This window comes from Falco cherrug, chromosome 1 (genome assembly GCF_023634085.1).
Source record: "Falco cherrug isolate bFalChe1 chromosome 1, bFalChe1.pri, whole genome shotgun sequence".
NCBI lineage: Eukaryota > Metazoa > Chordata > Aves > Falconiformes > Falconidae > Falco > Falco cherrug.
This window is the reverse complement of record NC_073697.1, coordinates 35421857-35444194: the sequence shown is the minus strand read 5'-3', so window position 1 is coordinate 35444194 and position 22338 is coordinate 35421857. Positions and strand designations below refer to the sequence as shown.

Here is a 22338-nt window from a genome sequence, read left to right as displayed (position 1 = left end):
ACTTACAACACAGAAGAAATTAAATTGGGTCAGCTGTAAGTATGTTGTCAGGATTGCAGCTGCCAAAATAAAAATAATGAATAAGTTAAGGTACCTTTCTGCAGACAAATGAGAATTTTGATACCGGATCTTCAAGACAATACAGTCTGTTATACTGGTTGACCATGATCTGTGCTTCATAATGGAGAAAAAATGGATAACCTCTGCAACATTTATCAAATCAAAGTATAACACTAGATTATGTATTTGTTGTCCCTGTTTAACATCAAACTAAAAACTCACAAGCAGTAGTCAAAACAATACCAGACCAAACCCAGGTTTGGTTTCAGTCAGATAAAAGAAAACAAAGCTATAGAATTATTAGAAGGACTATGACCCTAAAAACAGTCACAAATTATAGTCTTCTTCAGCCTCCTGGGAAAACCTGTGACACAGAGTTTAACTGCAATCTTCTGGAATATAGTCAAATTGTCTGCATGTCTATTCATGAATACCTATTCCACAGGTCTGACCCAATTACTAGTCCAGGAATTGAGTGGATTTTGTTCTCAAGAATTTAAACTAGTTAAAGAGATTAATGCAGATAACAAACTCATTGATCCCCATGGCACACAGAGAAACCTTTGGGAAGAGAAGATGACTTTCAGTCTGGGGGCTTCTTCAATGCAAATGGCGCTCTATTATATTTTAATGAAATTAAATACAAATGGATATATGAATTTGCGTCCTTATTGTCAAAATGCAAAAATATTACATCATACACAAATTACCAAAACATTAAAATGTATGTAAATCCTGAATACTGTTAGCCAGTCTTGCATTTTAAATAAGGAGACTTTTATTCTTTTTTTAAAATAAACTTTTTTCCTTAGGAAAAATGATTAACACCTCCTATAGTTCACTTAAGTATATCATATAAAATATGGTATGAACTAACATTACTACTTCCAGTGTTTTTTTTCATTAATTTAGTGTATTTGGATTTTTCATTATCAGCTGCTTTGTCTCAGAAGAACACCCCTCCCCAGATGCAGGAAAATACTATTTTGTCTAAAATTATTTATGATTTTGTTTGATTTTAAAGAAGAATAACAATAAATCTTGAATATCACAGCACAGCTCAAATTTGCATAGAATTTACGGTAACAAGTTATTGTAGGTATAAAGATTTCCCCACTTTCTGGTTTTCCCTTATTTTTGTACTAAGAATACTGAAGGATGATAGAAATTTCTTTAAGGAGCTCAGATTTTTCTCCTTAGTTAATATTTCCACAGTCTTCACAGGGTACCCACATCACCGCTTATTCCTCAAATTTGGATAATCAGGCTGAGAACGTGCCAGGAGAAGCGTGATGAATAATTGCAGCAGGGACTTCACTGGGCACAGCTTCGTGTTTGCTCAGAGTCAGGTGAAATTAATCCCAATGCCATCCTCAGCTGCTTGCGGCTGGAGCAGACCCGACCGTCAGAGCTGAAGGTGGGAGCCAGCACAGCAGTGGCTTGCCCAGGGGCAGTGATGTGATGGTGAGGAGGGGTACCAGGAGTGAAAGGGGTTAGGGAAAAGCAGGCATGAAGTTACAGCACCTGAGGTTACACTCCAGAGATTGTGCAGGGAGGGAAAGGACAGCATTTAGCTTGTTAAAGAAAGACAGGGGGGAAAAATCAATGTACTTGCGTGTTCAATTCTGAGAGAAATCCTGAGTACTATCTTGCTTAACATTTTTGTCAGGATGTTTGGAAGATCTGAAGAGAAAAAAAATAACACCATGAAGGCCCAGAGGCCTGTTATTAGCAGAAATCAAAACAAGCTGAGTAGGCTCATAAAGAGCAGAGCTGCTATTATATTCATAGATTATCTTAGCATTTGCACAAGTATCTGATGAATGGAGTGAAATAAATACCATGTCTTGTAAGAAAGTTCACCTAATCATTGAATTTCCTGTTTTCCTTTAAGGATGGCACTAATAGTGCAGCGTGGAGATTTATTCTCTGACTATACAGCTGTTGGGGGATGCATACGGTTGTGTTCAGTATAGAGGATGCCAACTAGCTAAAGAGAAGTATTGGGGTAATAGGAGTTGCAGCCCTTCCGTAAGGAAACTGGTTGCTGCTCACCACCTACAGCACAAACATTTTCCTCTGGGTCAAGAATGACTAAGGTAAGATGAATTCAAATGAGGAATGAGGAAAAGAGAGCTGTATGCCCCATCCTTGTAAAACACAGAAATGACCAGATACTTTGCCTGGGAGCGGTGGAGGTGTCCGTACAGAATGAGGCCCAACCATCCTCCAAGATGAGCTAGTCTAGAATCCAGAGACCAAAAATTACCTTCCTCCAATGTAAGAGCTATCTTATTTATTATCTGCTAACCAATTATTTACCCATACAAGGACTTGCCCATGGCTGATTAGCCTTAAAATGCTTTCACAAGAAACTATGTCAAAAGCCTTAGGTCTAAATAAATTGGAAATTAAAGACACTGCTGATAACCACATGGCTGCTGACACCCTCAAAAGACTCCAGTAGGTTTGCTAATAGAATTCCATTTATAAAAGTAATGCTGTGTATTCTCAAGTGTATTTGATTTATCTAGGTACCCATTAATTGTATTTTTTTCTGTAGATTCTAAAAAAGCCCTGCTGAATACAGATAATGGGCTTACAGGCCCACAGGACAGCAGAATACTATAAAAGTCTACAGGATCTCAGCTGACTCTCCTATAACTGGAATAGTACAATTTCAGACAAAAGAGCACCGATTAACTGTATATTAAGAATCTAAGTTATCAGATTACATATTGTATGCAAGTGTACATATATTTAAAAGATATGAAAAATAAAATCACTTAACTGTTATATTGTAAAAAATCCTAACGTGTCTCACTTGCTTTTAAACAAATGATACAAACACCATATTTTCCGGACTGGTCAACCTCACATCCTGACTTTGTCCCCTTCTGTTAGTAAAATACAACCTTGCTTCAGTGGGGCCAGGATTAGGTCTGCAGCAGTGGTCATCTTCTGCATCATCCCCTGACCGGCTTTAAATGACATAAACTCTACCTGATTGTTCCATGCAGCTGCATATGTGGGTGCATCTGCTCTGCCATATTATTTCTGCTGGGAAGGGAAACCAAGAACACATGGCGAGACCACCAGTGACTCGGTCCTGCTGTGACAATTAAAGGTGACTTGCAGCTATAAGTTTCTCTCAGCCATCTGCTCCTTTGAGGAGGAATGTGGCTTCGGACTGCACCAAATCGCTACGTTCCAGGCAGTATTCATCCTTTGTACTTCATCAGAAACTCTCACTACCCCTTGAGCCCATGAGCCCTATGAGGCATACCTCTATATAACTCTTTAACTGAGGTACAGGTCCTGAGCCCAGATTACTAGCTTATAACTAGGGCTTACCAGAAAGGGAAAATCTTACACTGCCTTGTCCCTGTCCTGGTCTATTTCACTGTCCTCATCCCTGTTTCCAGCCATGTGGTATACCACTCAGTCGCATTGGTGAGATCTCCCTTTCTCCAGTAGCAGCAAGTTTTGTTTTGGTTCCACTTAAAATTATGGCACAAGGAACAGCATGTCAAGGAGAAAAAGCAAATAATGAAAGGAGAACACAGACATTAATTAAATACCTTAATGAGGTATTCTTGCCTAACGTTATTTCGTGTTTCAAAAGATGGCATCAATATTAGGAGTTCAACACTACCTTCTTGAGAAAGGTTTCAGTCTGCTTAATCAGCTCAAACCAGCCAGCTGATGAACCTGGTAATTTGCCTCTGTGTCCAACCATGTGATTTAAACTGGATAAAACTCCAGGAATGGAATTGCACATTTTAACTGGACATGAACTTGTTGAGAATAAGTTTGTTCGCTGATGAGATTTGTTCTTAAATTAGTATTTTCCTTAAGAAGAAATACACATTAGTAAACTTCTTTTAAAAAACGCAGGACTTACCATCTCAGAGACCAAAATATTCTCTATTAACTGTAGGAAGGTGATTCATGCATAAGTATCATTTTTCCTGGACAGCTGGGAAGAAAAAATATTTAGATACTTCGGTAAACCTAGCTCGTCATCACTTTTCTGGTTTACGCAGCATTTCTGACTTGAGTAACTCAACATGCGGAACCACAGGATATTCATGCAAGCCTCTTGTTATTTTTTTAAAATCTCTTTTTTTTAGTATGATTGGAATAGTGGCAAAATTTCAGGTGCTGTTGTATTATTGCTATAGTTGTGGCAGCTGCTGTGAAAACAGCTTCTGTTTGACATTACCTCACCACTTCTAGAGGAGGTATACCTGACCACAAATCATCCCTTTCAGTCATGGGAAGTTCAGCAATACCAATTCAAAGAGCAACTATAAAACTTCCCTGGGGCTTGCACCTACTTGCGCAGACTCCACCCGACATGGGGAAGGAGTCCACAGCAGCTTCTACAATGTCAGCAGAACCGTTTTCTCGGGACAAATTTCTCCCTGCAGAATAGCTGCAAGTCACATGGCTGATGCTTAGACTGCTGTAAGCCAAAGATGATCCACTTCTCTACTAGTAACCAGCTCTCTGTCTGTACCAGCAGAATCACTTACCTGTCACCATCATTGCTAATTGTTAAATACAGAAGGAACCCTCTGAAGTGTTGGAATCCTCCATGGGTATCTGAAAGAACAAAAAACTATAGTTGAAAGTCTGAAAATTCAGAAACTGCTAGAGTTCCTCCCTTATAGAATATACAAGTCAGAAGAATTTATGTGGGACAGAAAGAGCTGTTAAATATATTAAATGCTTGGAGCTTGTTCTCTTCAACTGATCTCTACCCAAAATGGAGGCAGTGCTGGAATGCAGTATTACCTGAGAGACATAAACTGGTTAGCTGCCTAACAATATCTGTTCACATGGTTTCATTGCAACCCAATAGAAATAAATAGTTGCTTTATTTTAAGAGAGAGTTCCTATAAAAACCACCTTTCCCCTCCTGGGATGAAATACATTGTAGTCAGCTCTTTCGTGGCTTGGCTGAATTGAGATGTGGTTTTTTGAAAACCAACTATATTAATACTTTTGGTAACCCAGAACTCAATAATTGAAAAATGCATTGGATCTTAACTATGGAAAGAACTCTATAAACTTTTGCCATTGAGAATTATAGGAAGTACAGTACAGTAATGTTCTGTCCTAAAATCTACTATACCAAGTGAAGGTGAATTGCAAACAGAGTCATGTTCAACAACACTTATAATAAATGCATACATATTAGTTTAAATAACTCCACTATGTCATGATTTAATAATTGCATATATTATTAAAACAAATGAATTTATAGATATATTTCCAATTATAGTAGAAATCCTCTTGTTTTATTTTAGCTCCTGCAACAACAACAAAATGATAATATTAACTGTTTAGAAACATGAAACCAGTGAATCATTTCAGTTGCCTCCTGCCTTTAACTATACCACCCAAGTATACGAAACAACAGCCTCAGGAAAGATGCTGGCTTTAAAATTCCCTTTCTCTCCACCCGTGATGTAGACACTCATCCCTGTGTCTGTAGTGCACTTCACTACTGCCTAAATTATGGTGACTAAATGATTTAGGTGGTTGTGCTGAAAACAAATGATACCATCCTGCTGAGGGGTAAAATAACCTTGTGGAAAAAAAAAAAAAAATAAAAAAAAAAAGGTGATGTAGGTAGGGGAAAATGGGTGGGAAAGATTTCTAACCCAAGCAATTTTTGGATCTGTTTTGTAATATGCTATTAGCACTATTAGCACTGTTGATGTAGCATAGTAAACTGTGAAGAAAATGCAAAACTGAGGATCTAGGGCTGGGAACTTCTTGGAATTTCCATTTAACTACACCCTTTTGTGCAGCAAGAACCTGCACCAAACGGATTGATCCACATTTGTTTTTCTTGTTTCTGAAAAGCACAATAGTCACAGATTTAAACTAAGTACAGAAAAGTCTAGTAATCAAGATCCATGTAACTTACCTCAGGACAAATCAGCTTAGTCTGTCAACAGACAAAGAAGAGTCTGGAATAAACCAAATATGCACAGACTGTAAAGTATATCAGTTATGACTGATACGCTGTGCTGGGGGAAGCTCCTCTATTCCCATGGCTTGCACTGCTGATGAAAAATTGTTTGCCGTTATGGCATGTGTTCACATCAAGAGCACCCAAAGAGCTATATAACACCCATTTAACTGAGAAACAAACACATTGTAGAACTGTATTTCAATTACTTTTCCTTAGTGATATCATGTTAATTTGCACAGCTATAGGTTTCTTTTAACCATTGAAGTGACTTTACATGCACATAAGTATTGTTATCAAGGTCTTAACATATTAGCTACTATAACATCCAGGTGTCAGTATCCTCAGCAACATTCTAACTGATGTCAGACCAGCTTCTGTTGAGCTGTTCCTGATGACACTGCAGCAATGTGAATATTGCCCAGTTAATCTCTCGATTTATATGTTAAAAATGTAACAAGTATAGTTCATGCTATCTGGCTCTATCTAAACCATGAAATTCTACTCTTAGAAATTATTTTACTCTCTTAAGTTATATAATTTCTGACACTAAATGCTGATTAAGAGACATATTTGAAGCAGTCTGAGCACGGGCAATGACCAGGAATTTTAATTCAGTGGAACAAACTACCCAAAATAGGCACAATTTCTAACCATGGAAAGGCTGCACACTGTACTTTACCTATGTATGATTTGTAAAGGTACAGACCAGTGGGAATTGTGCCATGAAAGGGGATAAGAATATCACTCTTTAGAGTCCAGATTTTTTTTTAATTATTCATCGCAATAAGAACTTTTTGTCACAGATTTGGCAAAGACATTCTCTAATTAACATAACATCTCAAGATTATTATATTTAAAATTTTACTCTTTGTTCTTTTAATTTCTGCAAAGGAACTATCTCTTTGAGCATCTAAAATTAAGCTGTACAAAAAATATATAATATTAGGAACAGTCCCCCAAAGCAAGGACAATAGATGGAACAAGCTTCTTTCATTTCTGGTTACAATGATTTGTCTAGTATAGGCAAAGAAAAAACTACACAACACAATTAATAAGTACACAAAGTACACAAGTGTGTTTATTACATTTTTGCAAGCACTTTGTTCTACATTTCAAAAACGCCACCATCAAGCTGTTGGCACATTTATGTACAAAACAGATTAATTGTAATGCCTGCTACAAAGCATTCTTTGTGAAAATACAAACTCTAATACCAGAGAAAAGCCAAAAGCATTAACATCATTACATGAGTTTAAAAGACATAGTTTTAAAAATCAGCACAAACGTTTTAAGACACAAAACTGAAACACTACAATATAGAATCCAAAAAGAGGTTCCTAATACTTTTTGCAGAACTGTAATACCGGTACTGCACATTATCAGAAAACTGTTGACCCCATAGGACAGCCTAAGTGTAAACAAACAAAAACAAACAAACAAAAAAAAAAATCAAACAAACAAACAAAAAAAACAACCCAAACCCCCAAATCAAAAACACAATCAAAAAAAACCCCAAAACAAGCAAAAGAAAAGAAAAAGGAAAAAAATTTCAATCAACTAATACTACTTAATGCATTATCATGCCACAAGTAACTATAGTATTACCCTCTACTTACTACAAGAATTGTTAAAAATTACTGATGATGCATGACTAGTAATCATACAAAGAAGAGTTTTACTCAAGAAGTTTTATTAGAAATGCACTTACACTGAGAGAATTCACAATGGTCCAATAAGTGCACAAAACTACCTAAGATTTTTAACACTGACAAAAATGTCTTGTCAGGCTACATCACTTTAAAAGACACTTTACAGCATTCTTGTAGCATTAGAAATAGGCAAAAAAAAAAAAAAAATCCACCAAATTTGGTCCAATAATACTGACTTTTCTTAAATAGGGGTTTTTGCGCTTTTTTTTGGTACAAGTAATTCTTTCAAATTAAGATGAGCTAACTTTCTGATAACATTTTCCTATCAAAATAAAGGTTCAAATATATTACTACACTTTCAAATAATAAGCTCTGTAGTGGTCTTTCACCTTACTTCAACGTAATACAGGTAAACCAATGTGTAGGAAAGCTAGAAGCCAAGCTATAACATTTATGGAAGTTTCCTTTAATATATCTTTTACAGTTCAGACAGGTGCAATCCATTTAAATTTTTAAAGCAGGTAAAAAGACATCTGACTCCTACAGCCACTGTATTTGGATATATTACTTTCATAAATGTAGCTAAGCAGTAATTTCTTACATCATCACATGAACAGCTCCAATTTAGCATAACCATCATTGAATTAAAGAGAGATCATTCTGTAAAAAACTATGGATAACTATATCACTTAATTAACAATTGTCTATATACCATAACTCTTTAACAGGTAGCCGTGGTATTGAATTCCTTCAAAAGGCAAGTGGCCATGCATTGTTAGCACCACGGTTTGCATGCTCACAATACAAACAGGAATTATCACCCATGGAACTTTGAACAAGAGAATATTCTTTAAAAACATCAATAATAATACAATGTTAACAAAGATAAGAAGCACTTTTTTCCTTTTTTTTTCTTTTTTCTCTTTTTTCTTTTTTTTTTTTTTTTTTTACCCACTATTACAAATTTAGAAATTGCACCTTTGATTGTTTAAAACGTTCTTAGGACCTTCATTCAAGCTGATTAGGGTCCATCTGGCGAGTTTTCCAAATATAAAGGAAAGTCATCAGAATTTTTTCTTTATATATTGTACATCATGTACAATGGTCCCTTTGAAGTATACCTGTAGTTAAAGTAGTTACTTAACTCAAAACTAAAAAGTATAAAAAGCTACTTTTTTTTTTTCAAAAAACATATAAGAAACAATGCAAAAGGTGTTATGCATAACACATACAAAGTGATTAAAAAAATCAAACACATATTTGTATTTGATAATAGTTTAGTATCCTTGATCTAGCAGAACTAATTAGCTTAAAAGGATTCAGGAAAGGCTATTTAGGAGCTTTGTGGTACAGAATGGTCACACAAAGTAAGAACTAATTAAGAAACCAAGTGCTAGACAACCAAGAATTGTACATGGGTGATATGTAAGTCACCCAAACTATCTTTTGTGAGAAGCACTTTCAATTGTTTTTAAAATGGTTGGATGGCCTTTAGTTAAACAACAAAGCATTCACATGTTAGAAAGTAAGACAGGGTTTCTTTTATGTGTAAGCATTGAGCCGCTCTTTAGAGCGAGTAGAATGAATATCATGAAGCTCTTGTTCCTCCTTTGATTTAATATCCTCATATTTTTGCATTCTGCAAGCATCTTTCACATAGGCCCAGTTGGCAGACAAGACCATGAGATAATGGACCTGCAAGAGAGGAAACACAAAGTCAGGAACCCAGAAGGCTCGTCAGAACAGCGCACATTCAGACTTGAAAGCTATAGGTCAGAGACCGGGTTTTCATCAGAAGGAGCTAAGCACGGTTAAGTTCAAGAAGTAGTACAGCAATGTGATTGAAGTTCAAGCCTGAGCTTCATTAATCAGATTACTCAGCTCACAGCTGTTATTCTTACCATGACTAGGAGTTGGTAGCAATGGTTATAAAAAAACTTAAAGGAACTGAAAAATCATCAAATAGTCCTTGCTTTACTATTTCAGCTACTCTGCAAATCTACATAAAGAAATGCCTTCTGGTTATTTCTTGCAGACTTTCCCACACTGAATCACTACTTGCAAAGTAGTTCCTTAAGAAAAAGCTATGCTGTCAACACATCATAGTCTTACAGTTACATATCTAATACAATTACAGAAAGATTTGCTACTTCTTTCTTAAAGTTAGCATTAGCTTCCCATTTAGCCATAACTTCTTTAATCTACAACCCCAGCTATTTTTTCAAAACAAGCTAATCTGGCAAAAAAATGTCAAAAATTGAAAAATATGGTCAGCTAGGCAAAATGTGACAAAATATAGTTACAAATAAACTTGAGGTCTTAAAAGGGCACACACCTGTCACCATTTAATAATCTTACGTCACTGTTATATTAATTATACGATTTATGTCAATTTTTAAAATGTAAAGAAAAATTTTAAAGTGCTTCATACGATTTTAAAAGACAACTTCTGTATACATCATGAATGGAGCAGAAATGATGTTCATGTTTCACGTAAATTTTTGAATATGTAAAAATACTTATTTTTAAAGAAAACAAAATTAAGAGCTTTCCAAGCGTTCCATCCAAAAATGAAATGAAAAATTATCTGAAAAGATGGTGAAAAAAACCTCACAGCCTGTGGTTATTATACAACTTATTTGCCAGTATAGGAGACTGGACCCGACTCACTTGTAGCTAACGCAAGTCACTGGAAGAGCTATGATGGGGATGACAGAAAGGCTGTGAATACATCTGAGGATTAAACACCAATGTAAATGATATTGGCAATATTCTTACATGAACAACTGTTTTTTTTCACAGGGCTTTGAATAAAATTAATCTGAAAGTCAGTGAAAAGTATCTTACCAATAAAAATATCATGTTCTGCAAATGTTTTCCATCATAAATAGAGGATTTAAAACACCTTATTTGCCTTTGAGATGGAGCTTAGTTTCTGTTGGAGCAAAGAACTGCTCTCCTGTCCACTTCAGCTTCCCAAGTCTGGGCCTTTTAGGACATCTGCAGACTTTGAAAATTTTCCTTTCAAAGGTGGACCTCAAATGTCCTACCTTCAGTCTGCTGAATCTCCTTGCAGGGAGCCTCTGACCTTCTCAAAACTTGTCTCCCTCTCACCTTAAGACATGCTCTGTAGGCTCTGTATTCAGCCAGAAAATAAAAATTTTCAGTAATGGAATTTAGCTGGTTTATTCTACTACTCTCTGGATATTTATTCCTCCTCTAGCAGGCTTTCAGATACTTTCTGATAAGAGCATCCCTTAAATTGATTTTAATCAACTGCCTCAGAGTCCACAGATAATTTCCTGATATCAAAACGTTTCCACCCCTTCCTAAGAAATTGAGAAACTAAACTAGGATGCAATTAGTGGAAAATGGATAGAGTAATCATAAAACCACCTTGAGATTATGGAAATTCTCCTGTTCATATCAGCTTGTTGTAGATCTATGAATATCTTGGATTCATACTAAACGAATAGAACCAACTTAGTATATTCTTTTTTGGAAATGCCAATGTTGGATTTTTTCACAAATGCTTGGTGGCAACTGTTGCTGATTAATGCAGGATAATGTACATTTCTTAATCTGTGTAATTAAGATCAAGGAAAGCATTCTGAAACCCTTCACAAGATCAAATGTTTTTGGTGTCTGTTTTTGTCCTGGTGGTTTATGGCAAGCTTTCATGCAGTTAATCCTATTTGAGGAATATGGACTGAGTTGAGGAGCCATAAAAGAGAAAGAGGTGTTCAGAGAATCTGTCCATTAGGAAAAATATTATAGATAGTAGTATTTCTACATATCTTTAGGGTTTTCTTAATAACTTATATCCTGGTTTTGGCTGGGAGAGACAATTTTCTTCTTAGTAGGCACAGTGTGCATCACAGAGTGCAAGCCATAGTTTGCTTTCACCTGGAGGGGCATCTAGTACACCTGGAATCAACTGCCCCAGAGGTGGAAACACAGCCCTACCATTTGCCATGGATTGATGCAGGCTGTGCTGGAACAGGGTGAATCTCTGGCACACCTGCAGCACTTTGATGATAGCATCATATGGGGCAATACAGCAGAGGAACTTTTTGAGAAAGGGAAGAAAATAGTCCAAATCCTTCTGAAAGCCAGTTTGGCATAAAACAAAGTAAGGTCAAGGAACCTGCAAAGGAGATACAGTTTTGGGGGAATAAGATGGCAAGATGAACATCGTCAGATTCCAATGCATGTGATCAACAAGATAACAGCAATGTCTCCACCAACTAGTAAGAAAGAAACACAAGATTTCTTAAACGTTGTGAGGGTTTTTTTTGAGAATGCACGTTCCAAATTACAGTCTGATTATAAGCCCTCTTTGTCAAGTGACCCAGAAGAAGAATGAATTCTAATGGGCTTCTGAGCAATGACAAGCCTTTGAACAAATTAAATGGGAGATAGTTCATGCAGCAGCCCTTGGGCCAGTCCAGGCAGGGCAAAATATAAGAAATGTGCTCTACACCGCAGCTGGGGAGAATGGCCCTACCTGGAGTCTCTGGCAGAAAGCACCAGGAGAGACCTGAGGTCAACCCCTAGGTTTTTGTGGCCAGGGATACAGAGGATATAAGGCTTGCTACACTCCAATTGAAAAAGAGATACTGGCAGCTTATGAAGGGGTTCAAGCTGCTTCAGAAGCGATCAGTACTGAAGCACAGCTCCTCCTGGAGCCCTGGTTGCCAGTGCTGGGCTGCATGTTCAGAGGGAGGGTCTTCTCTATGCATCACACAACTGATAATGCACGAAGTAAGTGGGTTGCACTGATCACACAATGAGCTCAAATAGGAAATCCCATGTCCAGGGGTCTTGGAAGTGAACATGGACTGGCCAGAAGACAAGAGAAAGAGGTGACACTTGCTGAAGAGGCCCCTCTGTAAAATAAATTGCCAGAACATGAGAAGCAATATGTTCTGTTTGCTGATGGATCCTGCTGTATTGTAGGAAAGCATTGGAGGTGGAAGGTGGCTGTATGGAGTCCCCTACAACAAGCCACAGAAACTGCTGAAGGAGAAGGTGAATCAAGTCAGATTGCAGAAATGAAGACTATCCAGCTGGCTTTAGACATTGCTGAATGAGAAAAATGGCCAATACTTTATACTGACTCATGGATGGTGGCAAATGCCCTGTGGGGTTGGTTACAGCAATGGAAGCAGAGTAACTGGCAGCCTGGAGGTAAATGCATTTGGGCTGCCACATTGTGGCAAGATATCACTGCCCTGGTGGAGAACCTGGTTGTGAAGGTACGTCATGCAGATGCTTACGTACCTAAAGGTCAGGCCACTGGGGAACATCAAAACCACCAGCACATAGATCGGGCTGCTAAGATTGAACTGGCCCAGGTGGATCTGTATTGGCAACATAAGGGTGAATTATTCATAGCCCAGTTGGCTCACAACAACTCAGGCCATCATGGAAGAGATGCAACATATAGACAGGCTCGTGATTGGGGGTGGACTTGACCATGGACACTATTGCACAGGCTATCCATAAACGTGAAATATGTGCTGCAATTAAGCAAGCCAAGCAGTTAAAGCCTCTTTGGTTTGGAGGATGATGGCTAGAATATAAATATGGGGAGGCTTGGCAGATTGACTATCCCACACTCCCACAGACAATGGTGGAAGGAACCACTGGATGATTGGAAACATACCCTGTGCCCCCATGCCACAGCCCAAAACACTATCCTAGGCCTTGAAAAGCAAGTCTTATGGCAATCTGGTACCCTAGCAAGAACTGAGACAACAGAACTCATTTCTGAAACAACTTCATAGACACCAGGGCCAAAGAGCATGGCATTCAGTGGGTATATCACATGTATCATGCACCAGTCTCTGGGAAAATCAAACAATACAACAAAACAATACAGTGTAAAGACTAAGCTGAGAGCAATGGGTGGTGAGACCTTCAAAACTTGATACAGATTTAGCAAAAGCCACTTGGTTAGTCAGTGCTAGAGGGTCTGCCAGTGGAGCTTGCCCTGCCCAATCAAAACTTACGTACTGTGGAAGAGGATAAAGTCCATGTAGTCCACCTTAAAAATACACTGGGGAAAACAGTCTGGGTTATTCCTGCTTCAGGCAAATGTAAACTCATCCATGGGATTGCTTGTGCTCAAGGACCTTGATATACTTGGTGGGTAATGTGGGAGGATGGGGAAGTTTGATGTGTACCTCAAAGGGGTTTGATTTTGGGTGAGAATGGCCAATGAATTAAATCGTATATACTGCTATAAAACACTATATATTATCACTTCCATGGCAGCTATATGTGCACCATGGCACCAGGCACCTCACAGCACCTGTCTCTGCCACTCCAGATCTGGGGACCTGAATCCGACTCCCTTTCATTTGCCACATTAATGAAGAATGAACATTGAGGAAGAGACCAGACGAGGGCAGCAGTGATGGATTTGTAACTGACTTCAACATGCAACAATCCAACACCAAACACCGTCTTTCCTGCAATGAAAGGCTGTTACAACACATGGAGCCCAATGCCATGGACTAAATGAATTCAATGGGCTCTTATAGGGGTGGTCCATAGACAAAGGGAATGATATATGTGTACAGCAAAAGACAGGAAAGGTGATGGTATACTGGAAAGTGTGGCATCATGTAAACGGTATGGAATAAGGGTAGATACTGTCCTGGTTTCAGCTGGGATAGAGTTAATTTTCTTCTCAGTAGCTGGCACAGTGCTGTGTTTTGGATTTAGTATGAGAATAATGTTGATAACACACTGATATTATTAGTTTTTGCTAAGTAGCGCTTACTCTAAGTCAAGGACTTTTCAGTTTCCCATGCTCTGCCAGTGAGCAGGGGCACAAGAAGCCAGAAAGGAGCAGAGCCAGGACAGCTGACCCAAACCAGCCAAATGGATATTCCATACCACAGAACATCATGTTGAGATATAAACCTACAAACCAGGGGTAGTTGGCTAGGGCCACTGATCGCTGCTCAGGGACTGGCTGGGAATCAGTCAGTGAGTGGTGAGGAATTGTATTGAGCATCACTTGTCTGTTGGGCTTTTTTCTCTTTTTCCTGGGTTTTAGTCCTCCCCCCCCCCCCCCTTTTTTTAATCTCAATTGTTGTTGATTATTTGTTTTTGTTTGTTGGGGTTTTTAAAGTACTTTATTTCAGTTATTAGATGTTCTTATCTTAACCCCTGATTTTCTCCTTTTCCCTATTCCCCTCCCCATCCCACCTGGGGCAAGGCAGGGGGGTAGTAAGCAAGTCACTGTGCAGTACTCAGTTGCCAGCTGGGGTTAAACCACAACACTACAGCACAACCTGTGATGATAGTGCAAGTGCTGGAGACGGCAGCATGTACCATGTTACTCTGGGACACTGATCACGATTTAGCACACAGGAAAAATAAATCCTTTGTATCTAACTCAGCTGTTCCAAAAGTTTTCACCATGAGTGGTCTCTGGATCAGGCATTTCTAGATCAAATAAGAGACACTAATGCTGAATCCCCATTCTGCTGAATGAAATTTCCTCCACAGTAAAACCCTTAAGAAAAAGAAAAAAAAAGAAAGAAAGAAAGAAAAAAAGGCTGATAATCCTAAGAATTTTGTCATCTCAGACAACTACAATTTGCATCCAATGAAAACACCAGTGCTTGTCCTTAGAGGGTAAGATTTCAATTAAAAAATTCAACCTGAACCTTGAACAGCTTGTAGAAATGAGAATCATGGAAGTGGGGAGAATCTGAGCAGTGTTCCCAGATCTTCCTGACCTTTTAAAACACATCTGTTAGAAAGCTTCGCAATTGAAGAGTACATGGCGAAAATGGGACCATGTAAGCACATTTCTTATCCTCACAAAATATTTGTTAAAGACCCAGTAAGAGACAAATTTAAACTTAACGTCTTGCAGTTTTACTTGGCATTTTTCTTCTATTAAAAAGTAGACAGACTCTTCAGAAGCTACATTGAGCACAGTCTGACCTTCACTAAACCCTCATTCTTTGCCCATCCCTTCCTTAAAAAAAGTTGCAAAACCAAACATGTGAAATAACTGCTGAAAACTCTTGGAGTTCACATTCACTAGAAGTAGAATGACTTTCCTGGAAACAGCTACTTTAGCTTATATAATCTCAAATACATATCCATGTTATGTAATGACATAGAAGTTTAACAGTCCCACTACCTTTGTTTTCCTGTTTAACACCAAGTTCCTAGATAACATTGTCACACTAAGGAGGTCATCTCTAAGTGGCTGTCTAATTGCATTTTGCAATTCCATGACCTGAATAGCCTGAAGCCAGTGGGGCCCTGTAAAGGCTTATTCAGATTGAAGCAGGGCAGCTTCCACATTCTGCCTCAGGATGTTTCAATTACAGCGCAGGGTCTTTTCCGCACCTATGAAACATTCCTGCTTAGATTTCTTCATAAGGTGCAAGTATGCTTTAACCTTCAAAACTGTAGAATTGTATCTAGGCTAGGAAAGGTTTTGATGTTTTGTGTTTTGGGGTTTTTTTCCTCTTTCCTTTAGGACATCTCATCATCTCAGTAGGGCAGAAGTCTATATAACTATTTTCCTCCCCTACAGGCATTTTATATCCTGCAGAATAGCACAGTCATACTGGGAGAGAAGGACCAGAGCACTTCTACATTTCCCTTCTTGTTTCAGGAGAACTGATTGCATCTCCATCTTGCAGTACTTAACTTCTATGGAAGTTCAAGCCGAAGAGTGCTGCTCAAATAGCAGCTTCTGAGAATGGAAACTGTATTTCATAATTCAGTTTGCTGCAGTGGCTTTAGGAAGACATCACAGGCAGGATGCTTACTAGCTTTACAGCCAACCCTTTGGGACAGTAGAGATTACATTTAAACTACTTCATGTCTTCTGTTTCTATCTGCCACAACACTGACAACAGTAAAAGTAACAAGTATTACTTCGATGGTTGTTTCTGTATCCATCTATTATCTGTTCAGACATAAGAAAGAATAGTAATGTTCAGAATCATGCATAGTCCAAATTAAGTATGATTCAAAATCCTGGGTATTTTTTCCTGTGCTCAAGACTCACAGAAAACATCTACAACATAAATAAATCTATCAAGTTTTTTTCATCTTGAGCTGAAGTCCAAGAATGATAAATTGTCAAAACAAACTATTTGACATTTTCCTTCTTTGCAAAATAAAGCTTTCCCTGATGTATACTTTAAAAATTACGAGTTTTTCTATGCATTGGTCCTAACTCATAGGTCAATTCTCTTTTTGAACCCCCAAACAGCATTCTCCTTTGCAGACTAAAGAGGCAGCCAGTGAATTGTGAAAAAACTCAAACATTCATATACAAATCTGAGACAAAGAGAGAGACTAAAATAGTAGGAATGGAAAAGTTGTGACTTGTGACCAAAAAAAAAAAAGATTTTTTTTTGTGGTTTTTGCACAAATTACTACAATTTTTAAAAGTGTATTTAAAAAATACAGTTTCATGAAAAGTATTTTGGTGACAGATGGTCTTAATATTTATGAACAAGCTGATTTCTTTGGTGAATTTCATGACAAATATTGACAGTAAAAGAGTTAAAGAAATCTGCACATATTTAATAATCTGGCACTTGCAAATGTCCAGAGGTGAGGATATAGTGGATAATATGAATGTCATTTCAAAGAGAAGATTTTACCAATTCAGTTATTCAGCAGTCTCATTAATGACACACTACTATTACTGGTAATAAATATAATATACTTTACTATTTCAGTCAAATGGACTGTTTTAGTTTAAAGTAACTGTTTGCAAGAAATGTTTTCAAAGTGCAACAAATTCATAAGCTTTCTCTTCTGTAGAGGACTGGTATTTTAATCTCATTTTTTTGTTAAGATGTCTTGTTAGATTTCATAAACATGGAGATCTGCTGCTGCTGTGGATATATAAAAGACTGACTTCATTAAATCCTACTTGTGATTATTCTTGCAACAGCATGTATAGTGAAGGGCATTGGTTCTCCAGCGACTTAAATAGCTTCTGCACACTTTGTTCCTCACACTAGCCCATTGCTGATACCTTATTACTTTCTACTAATTTAAGCATAGGATCTGGGGAAAAAAAATATTGTCTTCTTCCTATATGAGACATTTAGGACTTAAAAATTCATTCTCCCTCCCCTAAATTACTTCTTTCTTGATTACTTCTTTCTTGGGAAAGCAAACTTGCCTTAAAGAAAGAGAACCTGTTAGTATCTGCATGTCCAAGCACAAAATTCTGAACTTTCCCTCATGTCCTGTCCCTGGTCTTTGGGCTACTCTGTCAAGTATGAAGCACACTGCTCAACCTATAAATGTCATCCAGTATGCTGGTTTTAGAAATTACCACCATCAAATAGTGGAAGGTGCTAGTCTTCCTCAGGTACGCAACAGATCACAATGAGAGGTTAAAAAGAAACATTTAATTACAAAATTGAAATATATACAACACAGTTGCAAACATTTCATAAAGCATAAGGTTACCAGCACTTGGACACTACACAATTTACTAGCACTTAGACCCTTAACAGATTTCTGTTGAAACAGTTAGTGTTATCATGCCTGCTCTGTGCAGTCACACAATCCAGTAAAAAGCATACATGGGAATGGGTGACTTCAAAAATAAGTGAATAAGTGTGAGCCATTACAGTGAATTCCTAGTGGATTAGTGCTTGGTGTAAAGCATCTACGGCATCTTTGATATGCTACTGTGAGCTCTGAAGGGGTTTTTTCAAACTTCATTGAAAGTATCATGTATTTAACTACATGGGTCAATATACATACTTAATAAAAAATAAAAACTATCCACTGAAAATGCATTTGTTTTCACTGAAAATCTTTTGGCAGCTATTCTGATTCAAAACTCCTCTTTGAAATGCAGAACTGTTATCTGAACAAATTAGCATTTGATAATTACTACTGAATATACTTCAAAACATTACTGCACTGGAGAACTAAGGGTCTCTTGGATATACTTTCCTAACACTAATATATGTAACTATATGTATAGATGATAATAATTACTATTTGGTCACCATTTTTTTCAGCTTCCAGTTGAAAAATCTCAGTTTGGGGAAATCAATTAGATTATTAATATAATTATATTCTACTATTGTACTTATTATTTGTAGTCTTGAAACAAAAATTGCATTGAAAATATGTATTTTTCACTTAGGTATCTCTGCTCTGTTGGCAGGGTGTCATGTAATACTAAAAAATGGCAGAGAAGAAGAACAACAACAAAAAAAATCACTAATGCAACAGGAACAGTATTCCTAGTAGCATCATTGAATGTTCTCTGATTGTCCTCTTTTATAAATGTAATTCTAAGGAGAACAAAAAATAGGTTTTAATGAAAAATGACTAGTAGCAGTAGTAATAGTAAACACCATCACTAACACTTTTGTTATGGAATACATCAACACCAAATAACAGTCATTTTTCACCTCCCATTCCAGTGTGTATTATACAAACCCACACTGGTACAGAATCCCCATCCTAAAAATAACTTTATGTTCAAGCAGACACAGCAGACAAAAGACAGAAGAGCAGGGCACTAGCACACACACTTTTTTCTCAAAGAAACATGGTCATTGGCAAAACGTTATCAAATTTCAAGCAATCTTCATTATTAAAAAAAAAAAAGCATCAAAAATAAGTCCTGACAGAAAAAACGATGCATTCACATATACGTCCAGAATCGATAAGAGTCCATTCCTAAAATAGCAGTTTGGAAAGCCTGTGAATACCCAGAAAGGCTTATATCATAAAAGTTTATTACTATGGTTCTGAGACAGACAGGTGAGTTCAGATGCTTGTCTGAACACAGCAAGAGAATAGTAAAAATATTTAACATGTACTTAAAGGTGAGTGTTTTTTATTCAAAAAAAGTAATCATGACATTCTATTTCAAAGGGAATCCATCAATATATTTAAAAAAAAGATAAGAGAGAGTATTGAAATACAGAATTCTGGTTTAGTAATAGCATTGAGTGATAGTATGGAAACTGAAAAATTGATACTGAGTAAGAACCAGAATGTATTAGCAATTCAGATGACAACAGAAGTACAGTGTTGTGTACCTTACCATAGCAATGACTGCTGCTCCAGCTCCAGCAAGTGCCACAATGAACAAGTGGAACGTCATATTTAGCTGCAAAGGGGGACAAAGAACATGACTTTCATGGTGGTATGTTAAACAAAAGCTGAATAAAGTCAGAACAACGTTGAGAAATAATTACCTTCCTGGTGCCACCCTTCCACAAAAGTAATGATTACTAATATTTTTCCAAAAGATTGACATCACTACATGACATTGTGCTTATGCTTGTTTTGTTACAACACTTCTATCAGGGATAAAGTATAATTCTAATTAAAAATACTGTGTTTGAATCATAACAGGTTAAGAAAAGTAATTATTTTAAAATAAACAGTCCAGAACTTTTTTCCCTTTTTTTTTCATTTGTTTGTTTGTTTTGGTTTTGGTTTTGTTCCCCCAAGTTACAATACTACCTTATCATACCTACAAACGTTTGTGGTGGTGTCTCTCATGGCAGAGAGCCTGAGAAAACCTCATTTTCTCTAGTTAGCTGTAGCTTTCCATCCTCATATATTGATTTACTTCCCTTCCAAATGTGCCAATGAAATTTGATCATAGTGATATAACATAAACCAGGTTACCTAAATAATCCAAGTACACTACCTTCCTCACCCCATCCCAAATCAAATGATTACATTTGATTTTCATTTCAGTGATCTGGTTTACATAGCAGCCACTGAGTGCTGACTGCACAGCAAGGGTTAGATTTTCTTAGATGGTTTTGGTATGAAGGCAGATATTGTACCTTTACTCTAAGATTTATTTAAACAGTAAGACCCAGTGAAACATTCAGCAAAGGACCCTCTGACTAGAGAGAGGTCAAGATTTTAGCCTCTCTTTTTATTTTTAGATGTCATTTTGTTTGTCCTGTTTTCATCTTTGATCACTTAAAAACAAAACCAGCTGCACTGAAATAGGTGGCCTTTTCTTAAGGGAAAAGCTACAGAGATAAATGTACTCAGAGTTATTATCCTAACATACTGAAAGATTTGGTCAAATCCATTTGAAATCTTGACTCTCCTGTCACAACAGTAACCACAAGATCTTCAAACAGTGATTCATTATATAGTCCTATTCATTGTGCAGCAGGTGCATTAGATTTCAAAAGCATCTCAGTAAAAATATACATGACAATGGAATTCTTAAAAAAATAATAAAGTGCAAGTGTATTTACAAAACAAATGGCTGGAGAAATTGCACTGACTATATTTGGTACTTGGGAAAAGACTTGGAAAAGTACTTGCTGACTGTATTTTCCACTGGGATTTTATTTCATCACCATAGATAGAATTAGAACATTAATAGCAAGAAGAAAACACACATCAGTTACTTCCTACTGTAACATATATATTACAGATAAGCCAAAAATATTATCACATTTATTCACCTCATTAGAGTCACACATCTTGATGAAACTTTCTGATGTGGTGCAAACCTTCTTCTCCTCTCCAATAGTTACAATACCTGGAGCAGAATAAATATGCACAGTATTTAGTATTCTTAGTACATAACAGTTTACTTCATATGAGCCATAAAAGCTAAGAAATAAAAATTCTGGGCAGCTTTGCAGAAATCTTTAACAACAAAATCGATTATTTCTTGATGATCAGGGGGCTGGAGCACCTCCTGTATGAGGGCAGACTGGGAGAGCTGGGGTTGTTCAGCCTGGAGAAGAGAAGGCTTGGGGGAGGCTTATATTTGCCTTCCAGTACTTAAAGGGGGCCTACAAGAAAGCTGGGGAGGGTCTTTTTATCAGGGAGCGTAGTGATAGGATGAGGGGTAGCAGCTCTGAATGGAAAGATGGTAGATTTATGTTAGATATTAGCAAATCTATCTAATAGATAAGACATTAGCAAAATTATTGTGAGGGTGCAAGACACTGGCACAGGTTGCCCAGAGAAGCTGTGGATGCCCCATCCCTGAAGGTGTTGCAGGCCAGGCTGGATGTTCTTTGAGCAGCCTGGTCTAGTGGAAGGTGTCCCTGCCCATGTGGCAGGGGCTTTGGAACCAGGTGATCTTTAAGGTCCCTTCCAAACCAACTCATTCTATGATTCTATGACAATTTCACTCAGCACAAAACTTACACATCACCTATTTAGCAAAATCCCTGAGTAGGAAACATGCAGGTAATAAATTTCCCACCATTTTTCACAAGGTGTTCACTCTTGATTTTGATCAGCACAATAATCAAAGCACCAGAAAATTATTTGCGACCAGTATATGTACATACTATGTTGTTCACAAACGTTCTCAACCTTCATGCAGACAAATGTGCCATATCTTGTTTTCAGACATGTTTATCTAGAACAAAGTTCTTTCACAAACATATACGTTATCATAATAATAGTTTCTTTATCAGCAAGAATAACTAGGAACTGCTACGTTGCTTCCTTTATCCAATGTCCAGATACTAGATCAAAGACTAGCATGAAGAAAACTGGTATAACTGTTATCATGAAAAATGGTACTGCTCTTTACTATTAGTAATCAGCAGGTTTTACACTGAATTTAAAGGAAAACAGGTATGTTCAAAGACCACACTTTTT

At 37.3% G+C, this 22338-nt stretch overlaps 1 protein-coding gene across 2 annotated transcripts in view; it reads right to left on the bottom strand.

Moving 5' to 3' along the window:
* Positions 1–7097: 7097 nt before the first annotated feature.
* Positions 7098–22338, bottom strand: part of GPM6A (glycoprotein M6A) — a 139673-nt gene continuing 124432 nt past the window's right edge. For both annotated transcript variants that reach the window (XM_027799879.2, XM_005435276.4), the window contains exons 5-7: positions 21180–21256; positions 19781–19846; positions 7098–9393 (exon numbers count right to left, since the gene is read on the bottom strand). In XM_027799879.2, coding sequence (XP_027655680.1) covers positions 9241–9393; positions 19781–19846; positions 21180–21256 — 296 coding nt within the window. In that variant the 3' untranslated portion in view covers positions 7098–9240. The remainder of the gene's footprint in view (positions 9394–19780; positions 19847–21179; positions 21257–22338) is intronic.